This window comes from Hakea prostrata, chromosome 3, assembly GCF_041222555.1.
Source record: "Hakea prostrata isolate BN-2017 chromosome 3, UWA_Hpros_2, whole genome shotgun sequence".
In the NCBI taxonomy this organism is placed as follows: domain Eukaryota; kingdom Viridiplantae; phylum Streptophyta; class Magnoliopsida; order Proteales; family Proteaceae; genus Hakea; species Hakea prostrata.
Genome location: NC_142602.1, coordinates 13881497 through 13907517, shown reverse-complemented (window position 1 = coordinate 13907517; position 26021 = coordinate 13881497). Strand labels below are relative to the sequence as shown.

General features: G+C 37.5%; 2 protein-coding genes and 1 pseudogene across 2 annotated transcripts in view; 1 reads left to right on the top strand and 2 right to left on the bottom strand.

Annotated features, from left to right (window-relative positions):
* Window positions 1-291: 291 nt before the first annotated feature.
* On the bottom strand, window positions 292-843 carry LOC149020972 (polygalacturonase QRT3 pseudogene; annotated as a pseudogene).
* LOC149020971 (U11/U12 small nuclear ribonucleoprotein 25 kDa protein-like) lies at window positions 293-8858 on the bottom strand. The gene is made up of 5 exons (XM_089149223.1): window positions 8672-8858; window positions 5707-5978; window positions 5504-5609; window positions 2268-2367; window positions 293-2076 (listed from the first exon to the last, which is right to left on the bottom strand). The coding sequence occupies exons 2-5, from the start codon at window positions 5975-5977 to the stop codon at window positions 1987-1989; spliced, it is 567 nt and encodes a 188-aa protein (XP_089005349.1). The 5' UTR covers window position 5978; window positions 8672-8858; the 3' UTR covers window positions 293-1986.
* Window positions 8859-12158: 3300 nt separating this feature from the next.
* The window catches only part of HBT (CDC27 family protein), a 28828-nt gene continuing 14965 nt past the window's right edge, over window positions 12159-26021 (top strand). Inside the window, exons 1-7 of the mRNA XM_089149222.1 lie at window positions 12159-12578; window positions 13879-13951; window positions 14273-14382; window positions 17480-17526; window positions 18550-18647; window positions 20450-20760; window positions 22172-22318. Coding sequence (XP_089005348.1) covers window positions 12474-12578; window positions 13879-13951; window positions 14273-14382; window positions 17480-17526; window positions 18550-18647; window positions 20450-20760; window positions 22172-22318 — 891 coding nt within the window. The 5' untranslated portion in view covers window positions 12159-12473. The remainder of the gene's footprint in view (window positions 12579-13878; window positions 13952-14272; window positions 14383-17479; window positions 17527-18549; window positions 18648-20449; window positions 20761-22171; window positions 22319-26021) is intronic.

Below are 26021 nucleotides of genomic sequence, written 5' to 3'. Positions count from 1 at the left end.
CCTTAACCCCCCCCCCCCCCCCATCTTTGTTTTCTATTGCCAAGTCGCATCAGTGTTCACCTTAACAAACTGATGGTTCTGTTGCTGCCACTCCATTCTTTCCTCTGTTGTGTTTCTAGTTTCAAGTTGCAGCCATGGCATTTTGATTCACCTTCTTAACTGATGACCATAATTATGAATGAGCTTGGATCGCCATTTGCATAACTTCAGTTTCCATTAATGGACTCCAACAAAACAAAAACATCACCTAAGAATAAGTAATAATGAGCTTGGATCGCCATTTGCATAACTTCAGTTTCCATTAATGGACTTCAATAAAACAAAAACATCACCTAAGAATAAGTAGTTGAACTGGGTCTTCTGCGATGATGTCGGTGTAATCTATGCCAATTCACAATCTGGGTTTGTGTCAAACCAGGGTGCCTGAGATAAGTATCTGTTCCACCCCAACCAGTAGCTTTGTGATAGCAATGTGCCCCAATGACTGTATTAGCTTCACCAGACACTATTATTCCAATTGCTGCAGAAACGAGGACCAAATAGTCTGTGACAGCATTATCATTGCCTGCTAGGTTGATTGCAGTGCCAGGGAAGTTCTTCTTGCTGGATCACCACCGGCAGTGATATGTTGCACGAGGAAAGCGTTTCTAATGTATGTCCCAGGGCCACCTTGGACTAAGATTCCATAGGTTGTGAAATGAGTAATGTTGCTATTGTCTAAATGCTGGTTCCAAGTGAGTTGATGACTGAAATGCCACCTCCTCTGTAATTAGAGTCTCATAAGAGGTATCTGAGAGTGACATATTCAAAGGTGTAGGTTGATTTGGATATCTGCTCTCTCATGGCTTCCTCTTCACTAGTTGAAGATGTACATAACTCTTGTCAAATACCGATTTCCCGGAAAACTATTGGAAGCTTTCAGTGATCCACAATGAATCCGTTCATGGATATTATTAATAACACAGTCAATATTGCTCTTCTAATAGACTCTACAGAAGCTGCAAATTAATGAGAGAAGAAAACGATAAAAGAAAACAGATTTGTGTGAACCTACCAGAAGATTTCCACCACCACCGGCTGGCAAATCTTAATGGTTTACTCATCAATCTGTCAATTTTATATAGTTTTAGGGTGTCTATGCTTTTGTCAATCATCTGGAAGTATTCCAGAAATTTTCCTGGTTTTTTGGTAAGAGATCTAATACCTACTAATTCTATCAAAGACTCTCTGGACATCTCTAATCTTGGAATCCGACAGAATGAATACAGTTAGTTCATTTGCTATCAGCATTGCTTAAGATTGCTCAATTCCCAAGAAGAATAGAGCATTTCACTAATTAAAGTTAAGGCCTCTTATGGTAGCCAATCCCCACAAGTAACATAAAGGAAACTGCCCCACTAATGACAAAAATGCAACCATGTTTATAGGCTCTATGGCCCCTGATCAAGAGAGCTTCTGGACATCATTTGTTTGTCATAAGAGCAGCAAGATTTGGGAATATCCAGATTTCCTTAGATGTCCACTAAAAGCCACCTAACAAAACTGGAAGAAGAAAACCTAATCTTTACCTGCAAAGGTAAAACATCAGACTGAAGATTGACATCAATTGTCAAGTTGATAAGAAAACCCTAACTTCTTAAGATAACTGGTGACCCATAGGAAATTAGCATTGCAATGCAGAGTTTGGAAATGAACAGACGAGTTCACCAAAATACATTGAACATTTGTTTATCACTTTACATGAAAAACAAAAAGAAATGACTCTCGTTGTGTCAGGACCAGAAAAATTTACCCTTTATGCTTCAATAATCTTAAAAAAAGGTGGCGTAATAAAGAAGAAGCTGACCATTATCGTGCTTGCAAACCCAAATAGGTTATCCTACAATAAGCGTCTAGCATTCATCAAAAGCATACGTTACCTATTTACAAATTACAATGGGTCAATAAGTATCACCTCACTAACACAAGCCAGATGATGATCACGTATCATTTTCGAAGACCATGGAAGAATTGATGTTTTCTCCTCCGAGTGTGTTTCAAAAATACTCTTGACATGATAAAGGGAACAAAGTGTACCTACATAAAAGACAGATGATTTCAATAAAGGGATAACTCTACCTTATGTATCTAGGCGAACTGTCAATAATACATTGGAGAAAGCCGTTTCATGGAATCAAACAACCACCCGCCTTCCCCCCCCTTTTCCGCTATCTATTCCATTAAAAGTTAATGAAAGAACTAAACCATGCAAAAGGGATGGAAATTACCTGAGAGCTGTTACGTATGCCAAAATTCTGAAGTAGAGCATTTTCATGGATGAGCTTCTCATTATTGTAGGAAAGACAAAAGTTCGACCAAATATGCCTCCTGCAAGCACAAACCATAAATAACTAGATACACCTGTTAATCAAATAAATATAACATATGACACTCAATTTATATCTGACTAAAAAAATGCAAGAATGGAGCTGATATATGAGGTGTATTTTTTCCTCAATCACATGTTAATGGGGAGGAGAGGCTTGTTAAGAAGCAAAAGTCGTGGCTGTGCTCATAATCTACTGGGATTAGCCACCATTGATTAGGAATGGAATGGAAACGTAATATGGAGTCATTATGAAAGGGCCCTACTTTTCTGCCCCACTCTTCCATCCATCAATCTAATCTATCTGGAAGGGAGCTGATATATGAGGTGTATTTTTCCCCAAGAGAAGCTCACTTTGCATTAAAAGCTTGAGATGTACAACTGCCACAAGAATGTACGAGTTATACATGTATACACTTTTTTCGAGGTAAAATACACATGTATACACATGACATATGACACACACCCTAAAAACAGTCCCAGGATCCCAATTCTACATCAATATGTTGAATCCTTGCCCACTAATATCTAGAGAGACTCATTCAATAGGTTTCATATAAGTTGTCCCCTAAATAATCAGTATGAGATGCCGGCAAATGGCCAAAGGTGTGATGCTGTGCAGGATCCTCCACTTTTCTCCAAATGGAAACAGGTCACATTGTGGAGAAAATAAACTCCAAAAGAGCTTAGATAACAGGCCCATATGTCTATCACAAGAAAAATCTTTAGCTGCACCAACATCATCTTTATGGTGACAACATGGATCTCTAGAGAGTACCTAGTATTTGAAAAAAAGAAAGAAGTGGGCCGCTTCCTCCCTTAGAAAGATTAGCAGGGGAATAGTTTCTCCTCTCAACATCATCATTCAATATAAAAAATTCACCAACAAAACAACAACAACAACAACAACAATAAGCCTTGTCCCAACTAAATGGGGTCGGCTACATGGATTCTTGCCCTCCAATCAGTTCTATTCGAGGCCATGCTAGATACAAGGCCTAAGCTATACATATCCTTTCTCACCACTTCTCCTAAGGTTATCTTAGGTCTACCCCTAGCTCTTCTAGTTCCTTCAATATGGATTATATCACTTCTCCGTAAAGGAGCATTTATAGGTCTCCGTTGAACGTGGCCGTGCCACCTCAAACGACTTTCTCTAAGCTTATCACTTATGGGAGCAACTCCCAGCCCAACTCTAATATGATCGTTTCTTATCTTATCCATCCTAGTTTTGCCACTCATCCATCTTAGCATCCTCATTTCTGCTACACTGAGTTTATCTATATGATTCTTTTTAACAGCCCAACACTCTGCACCGTACATCATAGCTGGTCGAACAACGGTCCTATAAAATTTTCCTTTAAGCTTTAATGGAATACGTCGATCACATAAGACCCCGGACGCACCTCTCCACTTCATCCACCCTATTTTAATTCTTTGGGAAACCTCATCTTCCAAATCACCTCTTTTACTTATGATTGAACCTAGGTACCTAAAACAATCACTCTGAGAAATCTCTTTATCGTCAAGTATCACCACCTCATCATCTGGCCGATCATGACTAAAGTTACAAACTAAATATTTTGTCTTCGATCTACTAAGTTTAAAGCCTTTTGATTCCAAAGCTAATCTCCATGATTCTAATTTGGTATTAATCCCCACTTGGGTCTCATCAATCAACACAATATCATCCGCAAAAAGCATACACCAGGGGACCTCATCTTGGATGTCTTTGGTTAATTCATCCATTACCAGTGCAAATAGATATGGGCTTAAAGTTGACCCTTGATGTAGCCCAACTGTTATCGGGAATTCATTACTTTGTCCCCCCACTGTTCTAACACTAGTCACCGAACCATCATACATATCCTTAACTATATCTATATATTTACTTGCAACACTTCTTTTCTCTAGTACTTGCCAAATTAACGCTCTAGGGACTCTATCATAAGCTTTTTCTAGGTCAATAAATACCATATGAAGATCTTTCCTACATTCTCTATACCTTTCCATAAGTCTCCTAATTAAGTAAATAGCCTCCGTTGTAGATCTTCCTGGCATAAACCCAAATTGGTTCTCCGTAACTGTAGTTAAGTGTCTCAAACGGGTTTCAATTATTCTCTCCCATAATTTCATCGTATGGCTCATCAATTTAATGCCCCTATAGTTATTACAACTTTGAATATCTCCTTTATTTTTGTAAATTGGAACCACAACACTTCTCCTCCAATCATCTGGCATTTTCCCTGTGCTCATAATCTTATTAAACAACTTAGTCAACCAAACTAGTCCATGGGTTCCTAAGCTCTTCCATACTTCAATTGGGATTTCACCAACAAAAGTCCTCAATAAATTTCATGTTTAATATAATAATTATCATACAACTTGTTTCTGAACAGTAAATAGCCTGAAGGGTCACAATTTCATATATTCAGATAATTAAAGAAACAGAAACAACCAGTGACTTTATTACTTCAAATCCTAAAAACCTAATAGTTCACCAAGCACCATGAAAGATATTTTACTCCTCTGGCAACTTCCGCTTGTGCAACTCCCTTCCAACCAGGCTCAAGCAGGACTGGATCCACCCCAAAACAAGATTCTGGGCAGGAGGAGGGTGGTCATTTTGCCTCTTTTTCTGTGGTGTTGTGGGAGATCTAGGCACTTAGGAAGTTGGAGAGGATCTGGATCCCCATCAGGCCTTAAAGTCATGAAAAAATAACCACAAGTAGCTCTGTCGGTAAGAGACCATGCCTCAGGAAGCACAGGTCCAGGGTTCTAACTCTTCTTCACCCTTGAGGTCATCCACATGAGGTGCCACAGTTCTCATTGGCCTCAGTTCTCGGTCCATAAATGGGCCAAATATTTGACCAGTCCACCCAAATAATCCACTGTAGGTTCTTTGCTACTTTAAAAAAATAGATATTTCAAGACCATTACAATTATCAGGATACATTGAGAAGTTCATCTGGTGTATTAGCCATCTTTTGTGTCAGGAATTCATAAATGCTTTCCTTCCCTTCCCTTTAACCTAGAAAAAGCTAGACCAAATTGCATAAATTTTGCTCCATGGAATCAGAAACAGAAATCACTGATATACTAAAAGTGAGATTTTATGGATAGGTTAAGCATGTGTACCATGAAATGTGGCGTTGTCCCAACTGAGACTGCTCCATATCATTTGTTTTCCTTTTGATTGCCAATTTCAATTCTTTAACAGTTGCCGAGTTCAACACTGCAACATCTTCACTGACAAAGACCATATCAGCCGCCAGCATAACCAAACAATACCATAAGTAAAAAAATCAATGGTAACAATAGTGTTTGAGAGGAACAAGTACCAAATATAATATTATCCATTTTAACAATGGAAATTCTCATAGCACTGCCTAATTCAAAGTTCAACAAGGTATCAACATCAGCAAGGGTGGGTTTCTTAGGAACATCAGCCAGTATGGGGTCATTAAGGAAGACCGAAAGCATCGACTGTAATCGTGCCATCTTGACATTGCTGCTCTTGTATCTGACTACTGATTCCTCACCCTTCATATTTGGCTCCACTTCTTCCTTTGAATTGTTATTCCTTTCCACTGATTGGTCACCAAAGGTCATCCTATGCAGCAAAAGCAGAAGATTATCTTAGATGAAACTCCAAAACTTTAGCCATAGAAATATGTCCAATTAATCTTACAAGTTACAAGTACCTATATTTGCATAAAAATGATATTTTCCTGCATATAGAACAAAGGAATTTATCTTTGGGCTTTTGATCTACCCACCCTTTCAGATAAAATCTGAAACCAATTACTTGTCAAATATGCTGCAGTCTTCATTCTGATCTTTTCCAACTATAGGATAACTCCACTCTTCGGGAGTTAATCTATAGTGACAATTCAAAGGAAGAAGTGGAACCAAATAATTGAAGTCAGCTGAGAGTGGAGAAGGAAACCAAAGAATTGAATTCAGGTTGAAAAAATAATTTTCATCAAAATGTAAATAGAAAATGAGAGACCTGATCGTCCAAGTTCACTCATTGTTGGAGCTTCATATGGTTACCCATCTCTCTGTTTTAGGTGCTTTTTGGACTCAGTTATTCGTCTAAGTTCCATGAATCTTAATTCCTATGTCCCTGTTAATAACAGGGGAGATGGTTGGAAAATGAGCTTAAGTTCTTTGGTTCAATCGAACACATATGTTGGAGAGGCTAAGGGGGAAGAGATTGATTATAGCTGGAGACTCCATCAATAGAAACTAGTGGGAATCACTCTCTTGCATGCTACATTTTGTCATCCCTCCCTCAAGTGCTGATATAAACGTGATAAGTGGTGCTTATAATGTCTTCAGAGCCAAGGTAAGATCAAACTTGTACTTTCATCAGTTTAAAAGTTTTAAACCCTTTACAGATCACTTCTCTTACTCCTTATTCTGCTATGGTTGCTTTTAATGGTTTGATCAGTGCCTGCCTATTGGGGTAATTGTATTACAAATTCTATAAAATACAAAAATGAAATTGCAACACAATTGAAAGATGAAGATCCTTAGCTAATCCGGAGAGCTTGATATTGCAACCGAACGAACCACCGATCAATGAGGTTGAGTCACACCTTGAGTGCTGTCTTTAAGGTAATTGATGCACCCTACTACCAAGGGTTCTTCGCACCACCACCTCCAAGATAAAGCAACCTCCAACTAGAAGATGAGGTAGTTCTTCTAGTCCCTTCAAGGAGCCAAAAGCTAGAGCACAACACTTGGGCAAATTCAAAGAAAGAAATTAACTTTGTAACACAAATAATGTGAGAGTGAGGAGTGTCTCAATTGCACACCACGATTACCCACCACATGCAAGGAAAGGTTGAGTTTATATAGGCCCAAACCTCACCTTACACCCCTTAGGATTCTTAAGGCAATGAATTGGATTTAATTCATTCAATAATCTCAACCCCACTCATGGTAATGGCCATGAATGGTCATGAAGTTGAAATGAGAATTGATGGTCAAGAGTTAGAATTGAAGTAAATTCCACCCTTCAAGTAACCCCACCACACCACCATGATCAAGACCATTAAGACCCATGACTAATGTCATGAAGAGCCTCATAACCAAGGTCATGAAGGGCCTCCTTTACTCATGGTACCTCATTACCACCCTTACCTCATGGGTCCCACACACTAACAACAATTAAATAAAAGAAATGCAAAAACTAATTTTGAAACTTAATATAGATTTTTAATAAAAAACCTAACACTGCCAGAACCTTATTTACAATTCTTATGAATCTGAAATATGTTCTAAACCTATCCAAGAAGAGATTTGATTCTGGTAAAATGCCACACTTCCACATTCAATGCAGTCCCCAGTAATGAGAAGGAGATCCACCAGAAAATAGCAAGAACTCCCACCCCTCTGATCCTCCGGGAAATCAAGGAAATAGCCGATGACACCCAAACCAGTCCCCTGACAAAATCTTTCACCCAACTCAAATTCCTTGACTCTTCATTTCTATCCAATACATCCAGCACACCACAAATAATATATATAGAACTAATGACAGCAATAGACTGAAACACCTACAAAAACACAACACCTTCTTGTATCCCTAGTGTTGTCACTCTTTCTAACAGTACCAAGAATGAGAAGCTTAGCACACTCAAACCATCTATTGTAAGTTTTTGAACACAATGATATCCCAAAACAAACTTTCCATCACAAAGCCAGGGCCTTAAACCTGTGAACCAGAAATGTATGTGCCAGTCACAGAAAATGTTCAGTGAGGGTTGCATACGCATATGTGCCAGTCTCAGAAAATGTTCATTTTCAGCTTCCCACATATACAGAATCATCAAATGTAATAAAGTAAAATGAACCTAATCATGCAAATAATTGGGGAAAAACCAAAACCCAGTCACCAATCAATGTAAAGAAGCAAAAGAAAGTTCATCCTCGTTTACATTAATTAAACAGAAAATGTCCTCGTTATCCTGCAGAAAACAAGATTCACTGGTTTCTACATTGAGCTAAACCCCTATGCCGGACCTTTGGCCTCATATCAAAAAAGTAGCTAGAGCTATAAAGAGACTATGCTTGTAGATGAGTTATCCTAAAAGCGATATCTGTAAACATAACTGGCCAGGCACTGAAAACACATGAAATGAATTAAACAGGGCATCAGCAGAAACGAAAATGACAGATCATCAAAGCACAAAGGCTTAATATAGATTTAATACTACTTTCAGAATCAACATGTACATGTAGAAAAACACACTTGAGGAATAATAACAGAGTGAGATAATAATGGGGAATAAATACCTTGAACTGCAGTTCTTGATTCGGCTTGAAGAATCCCACTGTTGGGTTAGTGGAAACAGACGCACCTGCAAAATCTCAGATAGGGAGGAAGAAGTATAAGAACGGCAGCAGGCAAGAAGGACTGGATAAAGGAACTCGTAGAGAAAACACGAGAAAGAGAGAGAGAAAGAGGGATGAAGAAGACGCATCTCCTATAGTCCTATGCAACTGTTTCTCATATTTCTTTCTTACAAAAAATGGTTTCTCATATTTCCCAAAGCCCAGCCCATAATGTCGGGTTTTTTTTTTTTTTTTGTCAAAAGCCCACAATGACGTCAATTCTGTAATAGAGAGCCCTGCCCAAATTATTTATTTTTTTGGGATAGAAAGATGAAATATATATATATATATATATATATATATATATATATATATATATATATATATATATATATATATGCGAAGGTGGTAGCTGAATAACTGTGTAAGTTGCTTGGCTGAACGGTCCAATAAATCTTACCATTAAATTTGAATCATCCATCATAAACGGTTCAGATTTAATGGTATTATTTATTTACATGGCCATTCACCTGTATTTATGCCTATATAGAAAAAATTTAATATTTCATGAGAAACATATGGCATAGTTACATAGTTACATCAAATTCAAAAGCCAAACCATCAAATATAACGTTACCGGGGTCATCCAAGCCAAGGAGTCAAGTTTTCCTCCATTGTACTAAAGAGAACATCACATGTGGCAAACAAGGAATACAAAGATGTACCACCAGCACAAGGCACAATCGAAACTATGTCATACGCTTACACGACTACTAACTGTTGTGCAACTAATTGACCACTGATAACTTCCACAGGAATTGTCGACGATGTAGCTACATACGTTGAATCCAGATAAACCAAGATTGTGGGCATTTCACCATCAACACTATACATTTTATAACAATTAAAGCATATGAGGCTAGCTGCAGTGTACCGGAATCACCAATCTCTGCAACTTTCCTTACCACCTAGTGATCATAAATATCTGAACTCTAGCTTGCAATGGGAAAGGTGACACCTGCGTAAGGGCGAAAACAATCTCTTTGAAGCAAACAATGTCAAAATCACCACTTGTGGAAGTGGAACAGTGATACATCTTGTACCAACTACAGAGATCAGACTTTCTCTTGTTATTATTTTTTCTTTTTTCTTGACAAGAAAAGAGCACCTCTTGCTTTGGAGTCTAGCAAAGAAGGAAAGGAGAAAAAAAAAATACATGAAAAGTAAAACAAGAAGAAATAAAAAAAAAACACACACACACACACAAACACACACATCTCCAAAAGAACATCAGAGAGATAATAGATTCCTATGTCATTCCACGGAGAAGATAAGCAAAAGCCAAAGAATTACAGTGAGATGAATTCTTGGTTGAGATGACATTCACAAGGCGAATGGAAGCCCCTGCCTGAATTATAATCGTCAAAAAAGAGTAAGAGTACAACTTGATCACTCCAGGATTTTGAAAACTGAGGCCCATCCTCTAGTTTTCCGCGTTTGGCTTCGTAGCACTAAGCTACCTACGGTCCTTATCAATTATGGTGGTCGAAACCTTATTTTTGCTATAGTTCAAAAAGTATATACATATATTCATAATAAAAATAAATAAACAAATCCAAAACAGGTGATCGAGATTCATAATTAATCTGAACCATAGACAGGTGGTCGAGATTCATTAATTGTGCAACACTGAAGCACGACCCCTAGTTTTCCATTAGTTTATAACAAGACGATATTTTAGATGCTCTATTTGATTGTAGAGTAAACTAAAGAGAAGGGAGAAACCAACACTTATTAGTGAAGAGGTCGTGGGTTCAACTATTGCTGAGGCATATTAATATTCCCATTCCCGAACTTAATAAAGCCCCTTCGTACAAAAAAAAAAAAAAAAAAAAAAAAAAAGAGAAGGGAGATGAAATTTTTTAATCATTCTTATGCGAAAATTGTGTCATGTTCAACAAGCGTCAGTCCAGCAGGCTAAACAATGGACCTCATAACGTGGTACATATTGTAGTGGATGAAGACCAAGATGTGAATCAAACGAGATCAAGGATTAATGATTGGGAATGTGTGTCAATGCAGGGTTGATAAAGTGGTAAGATCCATACTTCTTAGAAAGGAAAGTTATCTCACATGCAGAACAATTTAGAATTCCAACTTTTTTTTGTTTGGGGGGGGGGGGGGAGAGGTAAATGAATTGCGACTATTGATAACTTGTGGTTTAGTTGATCAATTTGGCAATCAACTTGGTTTACAATTGTAAATCTGGAAAATTAAAAGCCCCCATTATGCAAATTGTAAAGCCACTATTTATATTTAAGCCCCTATAATTTCCAATCATTACATCTTTTATTGTATAAGTAACATAATCGTAACAGTAGCATGACTGGCAGTGAGGCTATCGTAAGTGGATCCCCCTCATAGATATGTGAAGTGTAAGAATAACACAATCTTCTATCCTTACTAGTAGCCATAATACTTACAACCATTTGAGGATTTTATAATGAGTATTAAGAATACCGTAGTCTACGTAGCGGAAATAACATCTAAACACAATAAGCACAGGGAACTACTTGGTTCGGACAAAGGTCCTACATCTAAGGACGAGCTTTGCTGGCTCACAAAGTCACAATACCATACACTAACAACATCAAAATTCTCACAAATACAACACTTTATGCACTCACAAACTCTCATATACAAAAGAAACACCAAGACCACAGTACAAACCGAGCATTTACACCACCAAACACTCAAGAACATTACAACCTTACCTAGCACGGAAAACCTTATAACTCTAGGCTTCTTCCATGATAAACCTAAGGTAAGGACTTGACAAAAAACAAAACCAAAGGTAAGGACATTATCACACGGGAGATTGAGGGCTGACCCCTAAAGCTTAGAAGAAACCCAGAAAATGATCAAACAACACAAAACCCTGAACCTAAAGGGCACTTATAGTCTACCAAAAAAAAGAAAAAGAAAAGGGCACTTATAGTTTACCAAAAAAAATAAAATAAGGGCACTTATACAAAACAATAAAATGACAATAATGGCCCTAAAAACAAATAAATAAGACATCTGCATCCAGCCCTGCATAAAGACCATCATGCCATCAAAGAAAGCATCACTTTACAAAATTGAGCATAGCATAATATAATGATTTTTTTCCGCTCCTTGTTTGCTCTGTGATTACTTTAAATTATCTAAAAAACAAAAGAGTAATTTTGTTCCTCGACTATTTCACCCATTGGATTAGACTTGTTGCTCACAACAATAACTGGTCTGGAATGCCAATGGAAGGATAGTGCAATGGTTGAGAACTCACCTCTAAGTGGAGAGGTTGTGGGTTCAATCATTACTGGCTGCATATGTAATATCCCAACCCCTATTTCCCTATATATAAAAAAAGTCTTTGTTATCAAAAAAGATAACTGGTCTGGAATAAGGTAAGGTAAAGTAACGGCTGAGAGTATCGCCGTCGGTGAGGTCGCCGGAGTACTGTTTCCCGGTACGGACAGGTCCCGCACACCGAAGTCAGTGCCACACAGTTCTCCCTCACGCAGTCACGCGAAAGTTAAGAACAAGCGAGATTCGTTCGTTGGCACGTGCCGCGCGTTTGAAATCGAAGGAACCATTCATGGTCCGCACGTGTGGTTCTGCATTTTTGAATTAAAAGCCCCAGACAGGAAAAACCCCAAATTTCACTGCCTTCGAAGCTGGCTCTCTGTCTTCTCCCCTATTCTCTTTCTGCACCGTTGCCATGGAAACCCTACTTATTGACTGTGTGCAGAGCAGTCTTCGTCATTTCATGCACCGAAACGCCATTTTTCTCTGCGAGCGCCTCTGTGCAGAGTTCCCATCTGAGGTTTTTATCTAAATTCACCTTATTTTACTGTTTGTATTTGTCTACCTATGTCCAGAGTTCTCGTCGATCACTGAGATTCAGTTGTCGGAGCTTTTATATTTTGGCTCACTTGTTTCTAATCAGTTAATTTTTATTTTGGGGGTATGTATTTATTTATGGTTAACGGTTTTATTATTAAATAAGCTGTTTTTAGTGGATTACAGTTACGAGTCAGAGTGTTTTTGATCGCTCTCAAAGTGAGGTAGTGTGTTAGGAGCATAGTTTAATTGCTGAAACTTACAAGTATTTCAAATTCAAGAGACGAGCGAGAAGGCCATGAATATATGCCCTCTCACAAACACGTTTTTCTTTCTTTCTTTCTTTTCCATCGAGGTTAACTAAGGGTTGCATATCACTACGAAAGGAGTGTTTTTTTCTTCTTCTTTCTAATGGTGTGTTGTGTAGCTTGTATGAGCTAGGTTATCAGGCATTATGAATGTCTCTATCTACCTTAATTTTATAATAACATTTGGTAAATGTATGCTGTGGTTAATCATGTGACTGGATCTCTTAAGAGTGTGCTAAGAAGTTGAAAGCCCAACTTAGATCATTCAAATCTTTTCCCAATTATTGGGCTTTGGCCAGATGACTTCTTTTCCATTCTCTTTAAGGTTGAATCTTCTTGTAGAGTGTAAGCATAATGTCCTTGGTTGCTACTTAACCCAGGCTATTTTTGGATCTTGCTTGTTTTATAACCTTGAGCTTGCCACGATGCTCCTTATCTGTGTATTCATTTAGTCTTGACTGCATATTATTAAATGAGGTTAGGTTTCATTTTTTATTATTTTTATTTAAATAACCTATTTGTGCTACTCGTTACTTCTTTTCTGATGCATCTGGTCATGGTTCTATCCCTCTTAGGCTTGTTTCATTCTTATGCACTCAATGATTTGAATTCTAAGGTGCTTCTGAGGATGTTTTGTATTCATTAACAGCCCCGACTAACCATATTATTTATGTACCAATATTTCTTTTATGACCATACCTAAGGTTAAGGGTGACATGCATAAATTTTATTGGGTGATCATGAAATCAATTGAGTGACTTTTGGTTATTTTTCATCTCTTTAGATATCATGTACTCTACATGGATGCTCCATCTCTTCATCCTAGTTTGATAGTGATCACTGTCTCACTGCTTGTATCTCAAGCAAATATGATGTCTGAACTAACTTCTTTTCATTATTTCAAGCGTTGTCCCTTTTCTTTTTCATTTCAGATTTCTTCATTTAATCTGATATTGGATTTATTCTTCATTGCAGTTGAATTTGCAATTATTGGCTAGTTGTTACATGCAAAATAATCAAGCTTACTGCGCATACCATATTTTGAAAGGTATATATTCCTTACATCTAGCAACCCCACAAGGTTATTATCCCATTTTATGTGTTAGACATTTACAAATGCAGGTGATTTTGCCTCTCATTGGTTCTTTCATCAACTTACAATTCTTGAAAATTTCATCAAACGTATATCTATAGTCATCCCAAAATTGCATTTAAGGAAACCACGTTACTGAACATTGTTTTTTTAACAATATAGTAGTGCTTTCTTTGTCTATATGCTGTCCTGATTCATTTATATCTTAGTTTTCCACCTGTAAAGAATGAATGTGGTTCTTAAAAATCTTATTCTTTTTGGTCTTAAAATATGAAGGAACAAAGATGGCTCAGTCACGCTACTTGTTTGCAATATCATGCTTTCAAATGGATCTTCTTAGTGAAGCTGAAGCAGCACTTTGTGCTACTAATGAGCCTAATGCAGAGGTACGATACCACTCTCTGTACTATATCATTGTAGATACATTGTTGTTGAGATCAGAATCTCGCAAGGGTGCAGTGATTTGGGATTAGAAGTTTCATTGGCTAAAAGTGATGTTTGAAAACTTTGACCAGTAATATACATGAAAGTAATTAGTTTTGAACACTTACCTACACTCAAGACGTAGTTCAAGAACAAGATAACTGATGCAAGGGAGAGGCAAAATTTAATGTGCTTAGGGTAAATTCCCTTCATTCACTGCCTAGGTTACACAAGCAGTCAAACACATGGATTTCTACTATTCTCAATTGCTTCTCCTGTGGCAATTCAATCTTTACCAATTTTAATTCTTCCAATGCTCACTCTAAATCCAGAGGTGTTTTCTAGTCGACCAAAATCATTGACAATGTCACCACATGACACTTTTTTGTGCGGCCCAAGGCTCCACACACGCAACTCAACAATTTTCCAAAATGAGAGAAAATATTACAGCCTCTAAGAAGATGAATAGCAAAGTAAAAGCATACATATCTCACAAATGCTATAACCAAAAATGAAAACAATGGTCAGTTAAACCTTTTGAAGCACTGTTGTAATAGTTATTTTTTGAATGCCCAAAATCACCCTTTTTATAATCCAAAAGTGATTTTGATGCAGCACAGTGTTGGACCGACTCAAATCTGTTTAGGAACCCAATTTGAAATTTTAATAGGATATTTAATTATTGTAGGTTTATTTGTTGGGTCTATCTTGTTATTTTAATTTTAGATTTTTGTTTAAAATTTGATTAAGGATTAGGGTTAGTTGGGTCAGAAGTCTTTTAATTTTTCTTTACATATTGATGTAATCAAATTTATTGGGATGGAATTAAGAAAAGAAAAAAAGAATTGAATTGAAGCTTTAGCTTTGTGTGTCCCTTCCTGTGCAACTATGCCCTGTTGTCTTCTTCTTTCGTTTCTTCTATATTTTGTCCCACATTAGTTTCTAATAAGTTGCTTGTTTTCATGAAAATAACCATGTGGATGAGGGCTTGGATTATGTGAACTTCTGCTGGTCTCCAGCAGTTCAAATGTAGCCATTGAAGCTCCAATGGTCAGAGATATGTCAATTGGGTTTATGTCATGTGGGTGTCCCTACAAGTATGTGGATATCTGAATTAATTGGCTGATGCGTACTGAGGATTGCAAACATCTCAGACTAAGGGACCTAAACATGGCCTAGAGTCAAGATTTTTGGATCAGCAAGCATGTGATTACTCCCCTAAATGACTTCATGGTGTACTTGAGATATTCCAAGTTTGACCCTAATTGTCTTTCAAAATTTATCCCAAAAGTTATTCCAATATGTGTGCCTGGAGACTTGTGAAAACTCTTATAACCTCAGCTATTTATAAGAATAAGAAGGGTGAAAGGTAGAGCACGAAAAGGTCTTCAGCAGGCCCCTTTTTTTCCTAAGCGTTGGCCCACTTGAATATAATCATTGAGATGCAGCTGTTTTATGACTGTTGCTTTGAAGTGAAAAGTTCCTGGCTGGCAGGTTGCTTGACTGCTGCCCAGTATTTTTGACATAACTAATTCATTATAGCTCAGATTCCTTATTTTTATTTGGGGGGTGGGGGTGTTCTGAAACTAGACTCACGGAGCTACAATTTTCACGTTTTGACAAAAGTCCAATTTAAATGGGATTGTAACCATAGGCCAGTTGCATGAGCTGGTTGCCTGACCTTTACCCTGTGTTTTGGACATAAGTAATATAGTATATATCTCAGATTTACCTCATTCCTTTTTCTTTTTGCCTGAAACTAGACTTAAGAGCTACAACTTATATTTTTTGGCCAAAGTCCATTTCAAACTACATTATTACTTAAAATTTGTATGAAGTTGTGTGGTGTGCAGAAAGAGTGCATGAGAGGACTGGAATCAGCAAGCTGGTTTGACCCAGAGCTCCTGGGGAATAGATCAGTGTTGGCTGATAAGGTTGAGAATTGCCTTTCATTCGTGCTACAAATTAAATATATGCAAAATACGGTCACAAATTCCTAGATACAAGAAATGATCCACAGTACACTTGATGGGAGTCTGAAGCTCTTGATTTGCTCTTGACCTAATGCTTATATTTGGACTAGGTGTTGATCCTTGACTCGGGAAGAGGCTTTTGATGAATTCCCAGTTGTAGTGGCACCTAACAAGTAAAAAAAAAAAAAAAGGACATTAAAAGGCGACTAGACACGGAGGTGTCACTTGATAATGAACTTATCCAACAGAAAGTGATGAACTTCATGCCCAATTATGGTCTTTTGACCATAAGGAAGACTTATACAAGGGCTGGCTGTATATCATTCAATTTCCACTTGTTTCCATATATGAAGATCACAAGTCGAATTGACTATCCAAGGATCCAAAGCACACAAATCATCTTGCACGATTTTTGCAACAGTTGAGGATATTTATCACAAGTGAAGGGCGTAATAATCAACAAAGTTTTCATCTATCTTACTGAGCTTTGACTTTGAATGGCTGTAGCTATGAATTCAATCTTATGAATTGTATGAGTTGTGTTATCTCGATAGTTAATCATGTTCTTGGGTCAGCAATCAGGACCTGACTGGTCAAAGCGAGGTAGAAACTGATTGCTCATATTTGGAGGTACATCAGTTGTATATTATAGATGACAACATTGACTGTGTCTTCTCAGTTCTCTGTTGTTGCCTTGGCACTTAGATGGTCCAAGGCATTGGAGAAGGTTAAAGAATCAATCCGACACCAGCATGGTGACAAGGCATCAAGACACGTATGCAATGTCTCGACAGCTATAATCTTCTCTTTTATCTGGTGAAAAACATGCTTTTGAATATATTCATGCTAAACTAAGGTATTTAGGCCTTTAGAGATTATAGATTTGTTGTGATGTTATGTAGTGTTGTTGTTGGGTTTTTTTTTTTGGTAAGTCTTTTTTCTTTTTCTCCTTGTATTCTCTTCTCTGTTTTAATGTAACTGAATGTTGCTTTTGAACAAGAAAAATTAACAGGAATCGGTTGGGGGGGGGGGGGAACAATTCAAAAAGGACATGGTTGTTGTTTTGATCAAATCTTTGCTCATGCAGGTTCCAAATGGTGCTGCTGGTCATTACCTTCTGGGGCTCATTTATAGGTTTTCCCCCTTCCTTTCCTTAAGTTTCAAATGCATTTTTTTTACTCTCATCTTTGTGTCTGTTGTCCCCTTGTCATGCAATTTTCATATGATATTCTTCTACTGATTCCTCTAAAAGAATAGGAAGTTTCTTCTATCTCATTATGAATTAATTATTTGCACTGTTTGGTATTAACATAAGGGTCACCAGCATGGATGCTCCCAACACACTGAGGACATATTTGATTATGTCATCCATAAAAAAGGTGGTTATGCTGTATTATTGGAAGCTTTTCTTATGTTTCTTAGTCTCTTCAATACAATGTGATATGTTCTTAAAATCATCTTTCCAATATTATATCCTACACAGATACTTTAAACCGTGCACCCTAAAGACACTGACTTGGTAGCTGATTGTGCTGCTACCCTCCTTGATCAGTAGTATCACATTCTCTTCCTCCCCTAGACCTTGATCTCTTCCAGGAAGCCCTGAACCATGTCTGCAACCACTGCTGTTGGTGTATCCTTGGAAAGGTTTAAAATCTTGAGTCATTTTAATATCCAGTTTACTGAAATATCACTGAAATGGGTAGGTTTAGGAGGAGGAACTATTGAAAGATAACTGATTGCGGAAGCCTAAGTCTATTTATATGTATTAGCCCCAAAAACAGTGGGTTTTTAGGAATGTGTAAACATTATGATCTTCAAGAAATTGTAATCACTTAGTTAAAAGTTGATCATAATAATATTAAGCAGTCTTGAGAGATGAAGAAAGCAGAAGCAAGAAGACACTGGGAACCACAAGAGGAAAAGAAAATTTACCAGCGCATAGAAAACTTTGCATATTAATAGTCTATCCTTGCTTGTAGTATCAATGTTTTGTTCGTGCTATTGGCGCTGTCATTTTGATTATTGTGAATGCTAATGAGAGGTTTTCCCCCCTTTTTTCCGAGGCTTTGTTATATATACTTTGTTTTCAGTTATATGCTGTCTGGATTGCATATTAAACATATAGTGCATCATCCTGATGTTTTTCCATTTCAGGTACACTGATAGAAGAAAAAGTGCACTCGATCACTTCAAGCAGGCTTTATCAATAGATCCCTTATTGTGGGCTGCGTATGAAGAACTGTGTATATTAGGTCAGTCCGAAGCACACCTGTGCATTTCTTGTGAGGTTGATAAGATATTCTCTGTTGGTATTTTGACTGTAACCATTATTGTTAAGTTGTCTTGGATAAACTTGTGTATGTAACTAGCATTGTTGCCATAATGTTATAGGCGTTCCAAGATGATGGAGGGGGCCTAGACACAAGACAACTTTGATTTAAAAAAAAACCCGCTGTCCCCTTCTCTTTTGTGATGATAATAATTAAGAATCCCTAACTTGTGTGGCAATATTCATATAATCGCATCATGAGTCAACTCAATCCTCTAGACTGACTCAGTCATCCTTGTCAGTCATGGATCAGTCTCTCGTTTGCATCAACTTTACTAATACTCAGTAGTTACTACTAAGCCCTTTCTAGAAATATCAGCCAACTGGTTACCAAACTGAACCAGTGTTATACAAATAACTTCTTGGTCAAGCCCTAGTTTTGCCAAAAACCCTTATTTCAGATTTTTTTTCCCTCCACCAATTTAACCCTCATTTAGACTTGTCATATCCTCCCATCAGTTCAGAGACTCGAACCAGGTTACATCCTTTTCCTACCTTCAAAATGCTAAGATCCAGCAAACCTTAATTTTGCCCTAATTTTCCCTCATCAAATCTTTTTTAAGGTTCCTGGCAGTATTGATCCTTAGTTGAGTGCATCAATCAAAGGCTACATTAGAGCGATTGGTTGGGGGCGTTGGGGCTGCTATTCTGACACAGTTCCTTTATTACATATGAGATGCTGTGGTTTCAGTTCTTGGTTTGAGTCACCTAAGTAGTAAAATACTTGATGCTGAGTGTAGTTGATTCTGAACTTATCTGTTCAGTAGTGTGAAAACAGATGGAGATTTTAATCTCTCTTCACCCCCCCCCCAAAAAAAAAAAAAAAAAAAAAAAAAAAAAAGAAGACCCCACATACACAAGAAAAACACATGAAATGTTGCTTTTCTTCCTTTTTTGGGGGTTGGGGGGGGGGTGTTCAGTAGAGCCATAAGCAGCTTGTAGTCCAACATGCTCTGAAGATTAGAGGTAGTGAAGAATATTATTAGATTAAGGGAGATGGGCACTAGATAATTGTGAAAGGTACTGATTTGGTATAAAAAATAAAACAAAAAAATTAAATTTATTTTTTAATGAGTAATAAAAACTCTAATAGACATTAAAATATGCATCTTTACTAATAAGGAATACTTGATATGTAACTTGATTTGGAATTGAAAATCTTACCTGATCTTTAATTTTTAATTCCGTTCCTGATCTGGTTATTGATTGGTTTCCAGAAGTGGTTTCAAATCCCTCTCTTTAGGGTCTAATCCTCTGGCCAAGGAGCTTTACTATCTTGTGGCACTTTGGAAGAGGGGGGGGGGAGGCAATTTTGATTTCTAAATTCTAATTATTTTTGTTTAAACCTCATGGAGTTGCATACAAGGAAAAAATGAAATAGCTTTCCTGGAAATGTAAAGGGAAAGAAAAAGTCAAAGCATGATGTCAGTTTATGCCTTTGTTTTCTTGAAAGGTGGAATCCTGCCGAAACTCTTGTTGATTACTTGGGCACCTTTGCTGCCTAGTCTGGATTTTCTTTGTGATTTAATTCATGCTTGGTATCCTAGACTGAGCTGTGGGATGATTCTTATTTCACTCCTGACTCATCCCTCTGTAGATCAAATGATTGTCTATATGGGACCTAGGAATCTAAGACTTTTTTGTTTTTTTCTTGAATGTGTTTTAGATTGTCTTACTGTACATATCATCCATGTCAGAACCAAGATTTGGTTTCATATGTTTCAGGTGCTGCAGAAGAAGCAAATGGATTTTTTGGGGAAGCTGCTGCTCTTTGCATTCGAGAGAAACATATACACTGTGAATCAGGATTGCAAAACTTAAAAAGTTCTGGTGATGATATTGTGATTACTGGTAGAAGCTTGGGCCCTGAGGATGTAAGCCCAAGGCAGTCAAAACACGCTCATGGGAGCAATCTTAGAGATATTCCTGGAAATTATCATGGAGGAGGTCCATCTGGGGCTTCTTCTAGCCAAACTCTTAATGGGGGTTCTTCTAATACATTACTATATAATACTCCTTCACCCGTTACAACACAGGTGAGTTTTTGTGATATTGTTACTTTACATGTTATTGTATCTACACCGGATAGTATTTCCGTTTTGAATTACGTATTTCATGCAATCTGTTGTTCCTGAATAACATATAAAAGAATTATGTATAGGACTGGAAGAAATAGGATTTACACAAGATAGTATTTCTATTTTGAATTATATATGATGTTGATGTCCAATCTGTTGTTCTGGAATAGCAAACAAAGAGTATTTTTCTGGAAGAACATTCAAACATAATTATCTATGGACCAAAAAAACTAGGATTTGACCTGATTGCGTTTCTTTATTCATGAAAACATAGATGGGGTAGATGGTATATCAGGAATACTATCTTGTGAAAATGTGTTATGAACTTATTGGTGTATTCGAAGAACAGCAGTTTAATTTTCTCTTCGACCACCACCACTTCATTGCTGTAATTGAGAACCTGTATGGTGAAGGAGTGACGTTGTCATGCTCACCCAAAGTGTGACACTGTGATGCTGACTTATGCTATTGTAAACTTGTTGATAACTCGATTCATCTAATTGGCATTCATTTGTTTATTTTATTTTATTTTTCAACTACTTGAAGGACATTCAAGAAAACAGAAATGATGATTCTGGTCAATATATTTAAGCATGCTAGAAGTTGGATTTTAATGGCGTCTTCCTATTCTTATTCCTTTGATTGCCTTTTTTATAGTGTTTACACAAATACTTCTTTGTTAGGTTGCGCTTGGCGCATTGGTCAAATGCTCTTTTTCTGAATGCTAGGTGACAGGTTCAATCCTGGAAATAGCTTTTCTGGAAACAGGGTAAGGCTGCATACATTTGAGTCTTTGGCTCTCCCAGGCCCTGCTAAACACAGGCACCTTGTGCACTGGGTACCGCCTTTTCTTTATTAAAAAAGCACTTATTATACGTGCTTTTTTCTTTCTTTAGACTTTACAATCTTGAGGTGGAGCCACCAAAAAATGCACAAAAATTAGATTCTCATTCAGCCCTTTTTCTATCAATCAAGATACTAGAGTTCAAACTTAGGTCAGTATAGATTATTGTGATCAACCTTGTCATCTTGCTGAACATTCTGGGGCTGTCTGAATATGGAGTTAACAATGCATGACTGTTTTTAAGATGTCCAACTTGATTGTTTTTTGGTTAACATTTCTTGAGCAGTGAGATGTTCTTCTCCATGTTGGTGTTATTTTTCTTTCACTTCTCTGCACCAAATTGAAAGCTTCTTTACTGAACTGGCAGGGAAATATGGGCATTTGGGTTATTGCATTTTCACTTGCTAGCAGTTTTTACTTTGCCATGATATATTGACATTTATTGCTTACGAGCTTAGTATTTTTGGTCCTCAAGAGAGAATTACGCCTCTTTACTATTCTTTACTATTTTCTTTTAACTTGTAGTTGTCTAGTGTTGGTCCTCCACCTCTATGTAGAAATGTGCAGCCAAATCTGGGCTTATCAGGTGGGGATAGCTCTCCAAGGCCAACTGCAAATGCTGCTGTTCAAGCCCCTCGAAGAAAGTTCATGGATGAAGGGAAACTAAGAAAGGTTGACAACTTGGTTAGATCTTTTCTATATTCCTGCTTTATTCTATGGTTTGTTTATGTAGCTTATAATCATGTTTTCCAAATGTTGGGCCCAGGGATCAGCACAGCCCTTTTCCCAACATTTCAAGTTTACCATCTTTTTTCTTCTTTCTGGTGTAATTATTTTTTTGGGATGGATTTTTGGGTATGTTTTATTCAATAAGTTACATAGCTGCTAATGCAGATTGAGATTGGTCTTGTAACTGATAGGAAATTTTGTAACTGATTGGGAATTTGAAAGGTTTTGAGATGAAAGGACATTTGGTAAGGATATCATAGGATAAAACATTGACGGCTGACCAGCCTTTTAATTCCTTCTATGTTTTCCTTTGTGATCTTTGACTTCTAAATTGTGGAGTACCCAATGGCAATCATAAAAGTTAATCCCTTTGAGGATAACCAGAATTTTTTAAGATCAAGAAGAGTGCGATGTGCTTCAACTTCAGTTGTATTGGCCTCATAATGTAGGGAGACTTGCTAACAGAGGATACAACTCTGTACATCAGATTCAGATCTGAGAAAAGTAACTTTGAAAGGATCAAATATGTGCCAGTTCTGCCCAGATCAGTTAGATGGAACAAGCAGCAGGTTGCTATCCGATGATTGATTGAGACCTAGGGATTATGGATGAGGATAGATTTGGTTCAGCAAACAAACTAGCAGCAACCTTTCAAGGTTGGTGCTGGTTTATTGAAATCTGAACCCTTGGGGAGAAGTTAATTGTATCAAGAGTAACCATAGATGATCAAATTCATACATGGAGATGAACTGGAAGGATCAAGGCTTGAAGTTTCAAGAAGGAAGCAACAACTCTAATTTTCTTTCTTCGTGTCCTCTCTCTCTCTCTCTCACACACACACACACATTCTTCATGTGTAGAATAAGGTGGAATTGTTGTGAGAATATCAGGTATTGTGGAACTTCATAAGTCACCAGATACTCTTAGCTTCTCATATCCTTCCGTTTGGGATCTTTCTTTTTATTGTATAGGACGTTAATGTCTTTTTTCAAGGATTAAAAAGTTGGGATGAAAGAATGGACTCGGTTTTAACCACTGCCATTTTTGGCTGGTCTAGTTCGGGGCTAATTAAATTTTATTAACAAAAAAAAGTAACAAAAATGATAGTAAGTGCTAAAAATAACTGAATGGTGAATCCACCTATGCAAAATGACTTAGTAGTATCACAATATTTCATAAATTGCTGTGGAATTTTAATAAAAGGTCTGGTTTAGTGCTTAATTTCAGCTTTGCATGCTTGGAGACTACTATTTGTTTGTTTGATTCATTATATGTCACTTGGGAATGTCACCACCTAGGGGTTCTCGGAAAAATACTTAAAAAAGAGATCCAAAGGGGATATTTATCTTTTAAGTTTGTTGACCAATGTACCTAGAATTTCCAGCACTATTTTAATCCCTTCGAATTTCCTTCCTTTAAAGTTTGCAAAATACTGGCGGTAAGTGTTGCAGACATCAAGTTGCACTTGGAGACTGATGAGTCCGAATGCATTGGTCAACTTCACTTTAGAATATGAACATTGAAAGGATCCATGTGCCTTGGTCACCTAGAGAGGCGTCTTGGATGCTTTATTTGTCTGTTAGTCTCACCTTGCATCCTAGGCTCCTACCTCCCCCCTGTCACACCCCCAAAAAAACACACTTTTCCAACATGTTGGATCTTTGAGACATTGTGACGACTGTGAATGAGAGAGGGAAATATCTGCATACTGTTACAGCATAAAACATTCTTCCCCTCATTTGTACATTACATGTGGACAAACAGTGTAGATGACACTATTATCAAGGCATTTTATGTGGTGGCGCCTAGGTGGCTGCTTGGGTTGTGTTGTTGGTGTCATTCAAAATAAATTTAAGGATAGAATCAAAAGCAGAAATCGTAACCAGGTGACAAACGTGAATAATAATGAGAAAGAAAAGAAGAAGAAGAACAATGAGAATTGATGTTTGTGTTATCTTAGGAGTTCTCGACTTAGAATTGGAGGTTAAATTATGGTTATAAAACGTTAATTAGTCTTTGTTATGTGTTTAATGAGGCTTAATTTGGTATATGGGCGCCAGATTGGGCCAGCCTAGTATAGCATATGTTAAAGGGCTTGACTTAGCTCGTTCCATCAGCTTTGGAGCTTTTGGCACGCTGGTCAAGTACCTAATATTTGGTATTAGAGTTGGCACCACGTCAAAGGTTTGAATCCCGAATAAGGGCTGCCTAGGAGAAGGGCTACCTGGAGTATAGTGAAATCTGCCTAAATGTGAGCTTTGTAGAGTGAGAGCCGTTGAGGACGACAACTACAGAAGTGTGGTGGTATATTATGTGCCTAATGGGGCCCAATTTGGTATACAGACACCGGATTGGGTCAGCCTTGTATTGGATAGGTTAAAGGGCTTGACTCAATTCGTTCCATCAGTTTGGAGTTTTTGGCGTGCTAGTTAAGTACCTATCAGTCTCTACTAACACTATTCTAATGTATGTACTAGGTTGGTGTGGCAGAAATCAAAGCAAAGTTAAGAAAGATGAAAGCAGGAAAAAAGCCAAGCCTGAATCAGATCCTAGAAGAAGTGTGGAAGGTCTGAAGATTCCGTGGGAGTGGAGTGGTTGAGGGTGATGTCTAAAGCTGCAGTAACTATATAAGCATACAACTAATGATTCATACTATGAAACTTTGGGAGAAGGTTCTTGAAGTCCTCCTAAGAAGAGTTACTGTTCTTAAAGGATCAATTTGGTTATATGCTAGGTAGATCTACTTGAGAAGCTAGCTACCTAATAAGGAGGCTCATGGAAAGGTGTAGAGGTGGAAAGAAGGATCTCCATGTGGTCTTTATTGACTTGAAGAAAACCTATGACAGAGTACCTAGAGATTTAATCCAGCATGTTCTTGTGGAGAAAGGGGTGTTGAGTAATTATTTTGAGGTAATTAAGGATATGTAAGAAAAAGTGGCGACCAATGTGAAATTTGTGTAGGCCAAAACAAGAAATTCCTGATCACAATTGGGTTACATCAGGGGACCTAAGCCCTTATTCGTTTGCATTTATCATGGATGGGTTAACCAAAACCATCTAAGACAACCTATCATGGTGAAAGCTCTTCACTGATGGTATTGTTTTTGTAAATGAGACAAAGTCACAAAAATAGGGAATAATGCTAAGGTAGAGTTGTAAAGATCGACCTTAGAAACTAGAGGCTTCAAGATTAGCAGATCAAACCCAGAATATATGATGTGTAATTTTGGTCACACTATCAGGGATGATAAAATGGTGAAAATTGTGGGGAGAGAGATACTACCGAACTGACTATTTTCGATATTTGTTGTTTATTGTTTATTATACACAAATAAGGTGACATAGATGATGATGTTTCACAAAGAAGTGGAATGGATGAAGTGGAGAGGTGCGCTAGAGTAACGTGTGAGCAACGCTTTTCTTTAAAGCTTAATGGGAGGTTCTAAAAAAATCACTGCAATCTGCTATGAACCTATGATTTGTGGGGCAGAATTTTGGGTAGTTAAGAGGGTGGGCCTTGGCGTAACGTTTGGTGGACCATAGTTTTGTAGTTTGAGATTAAGTTATCAGAACAGCCTCTTAGCAAAAATTGCTGAGGTATGGCTGCATAGAAAATTGCTCCCACAGACTTTGCTTTGCAGAAGCC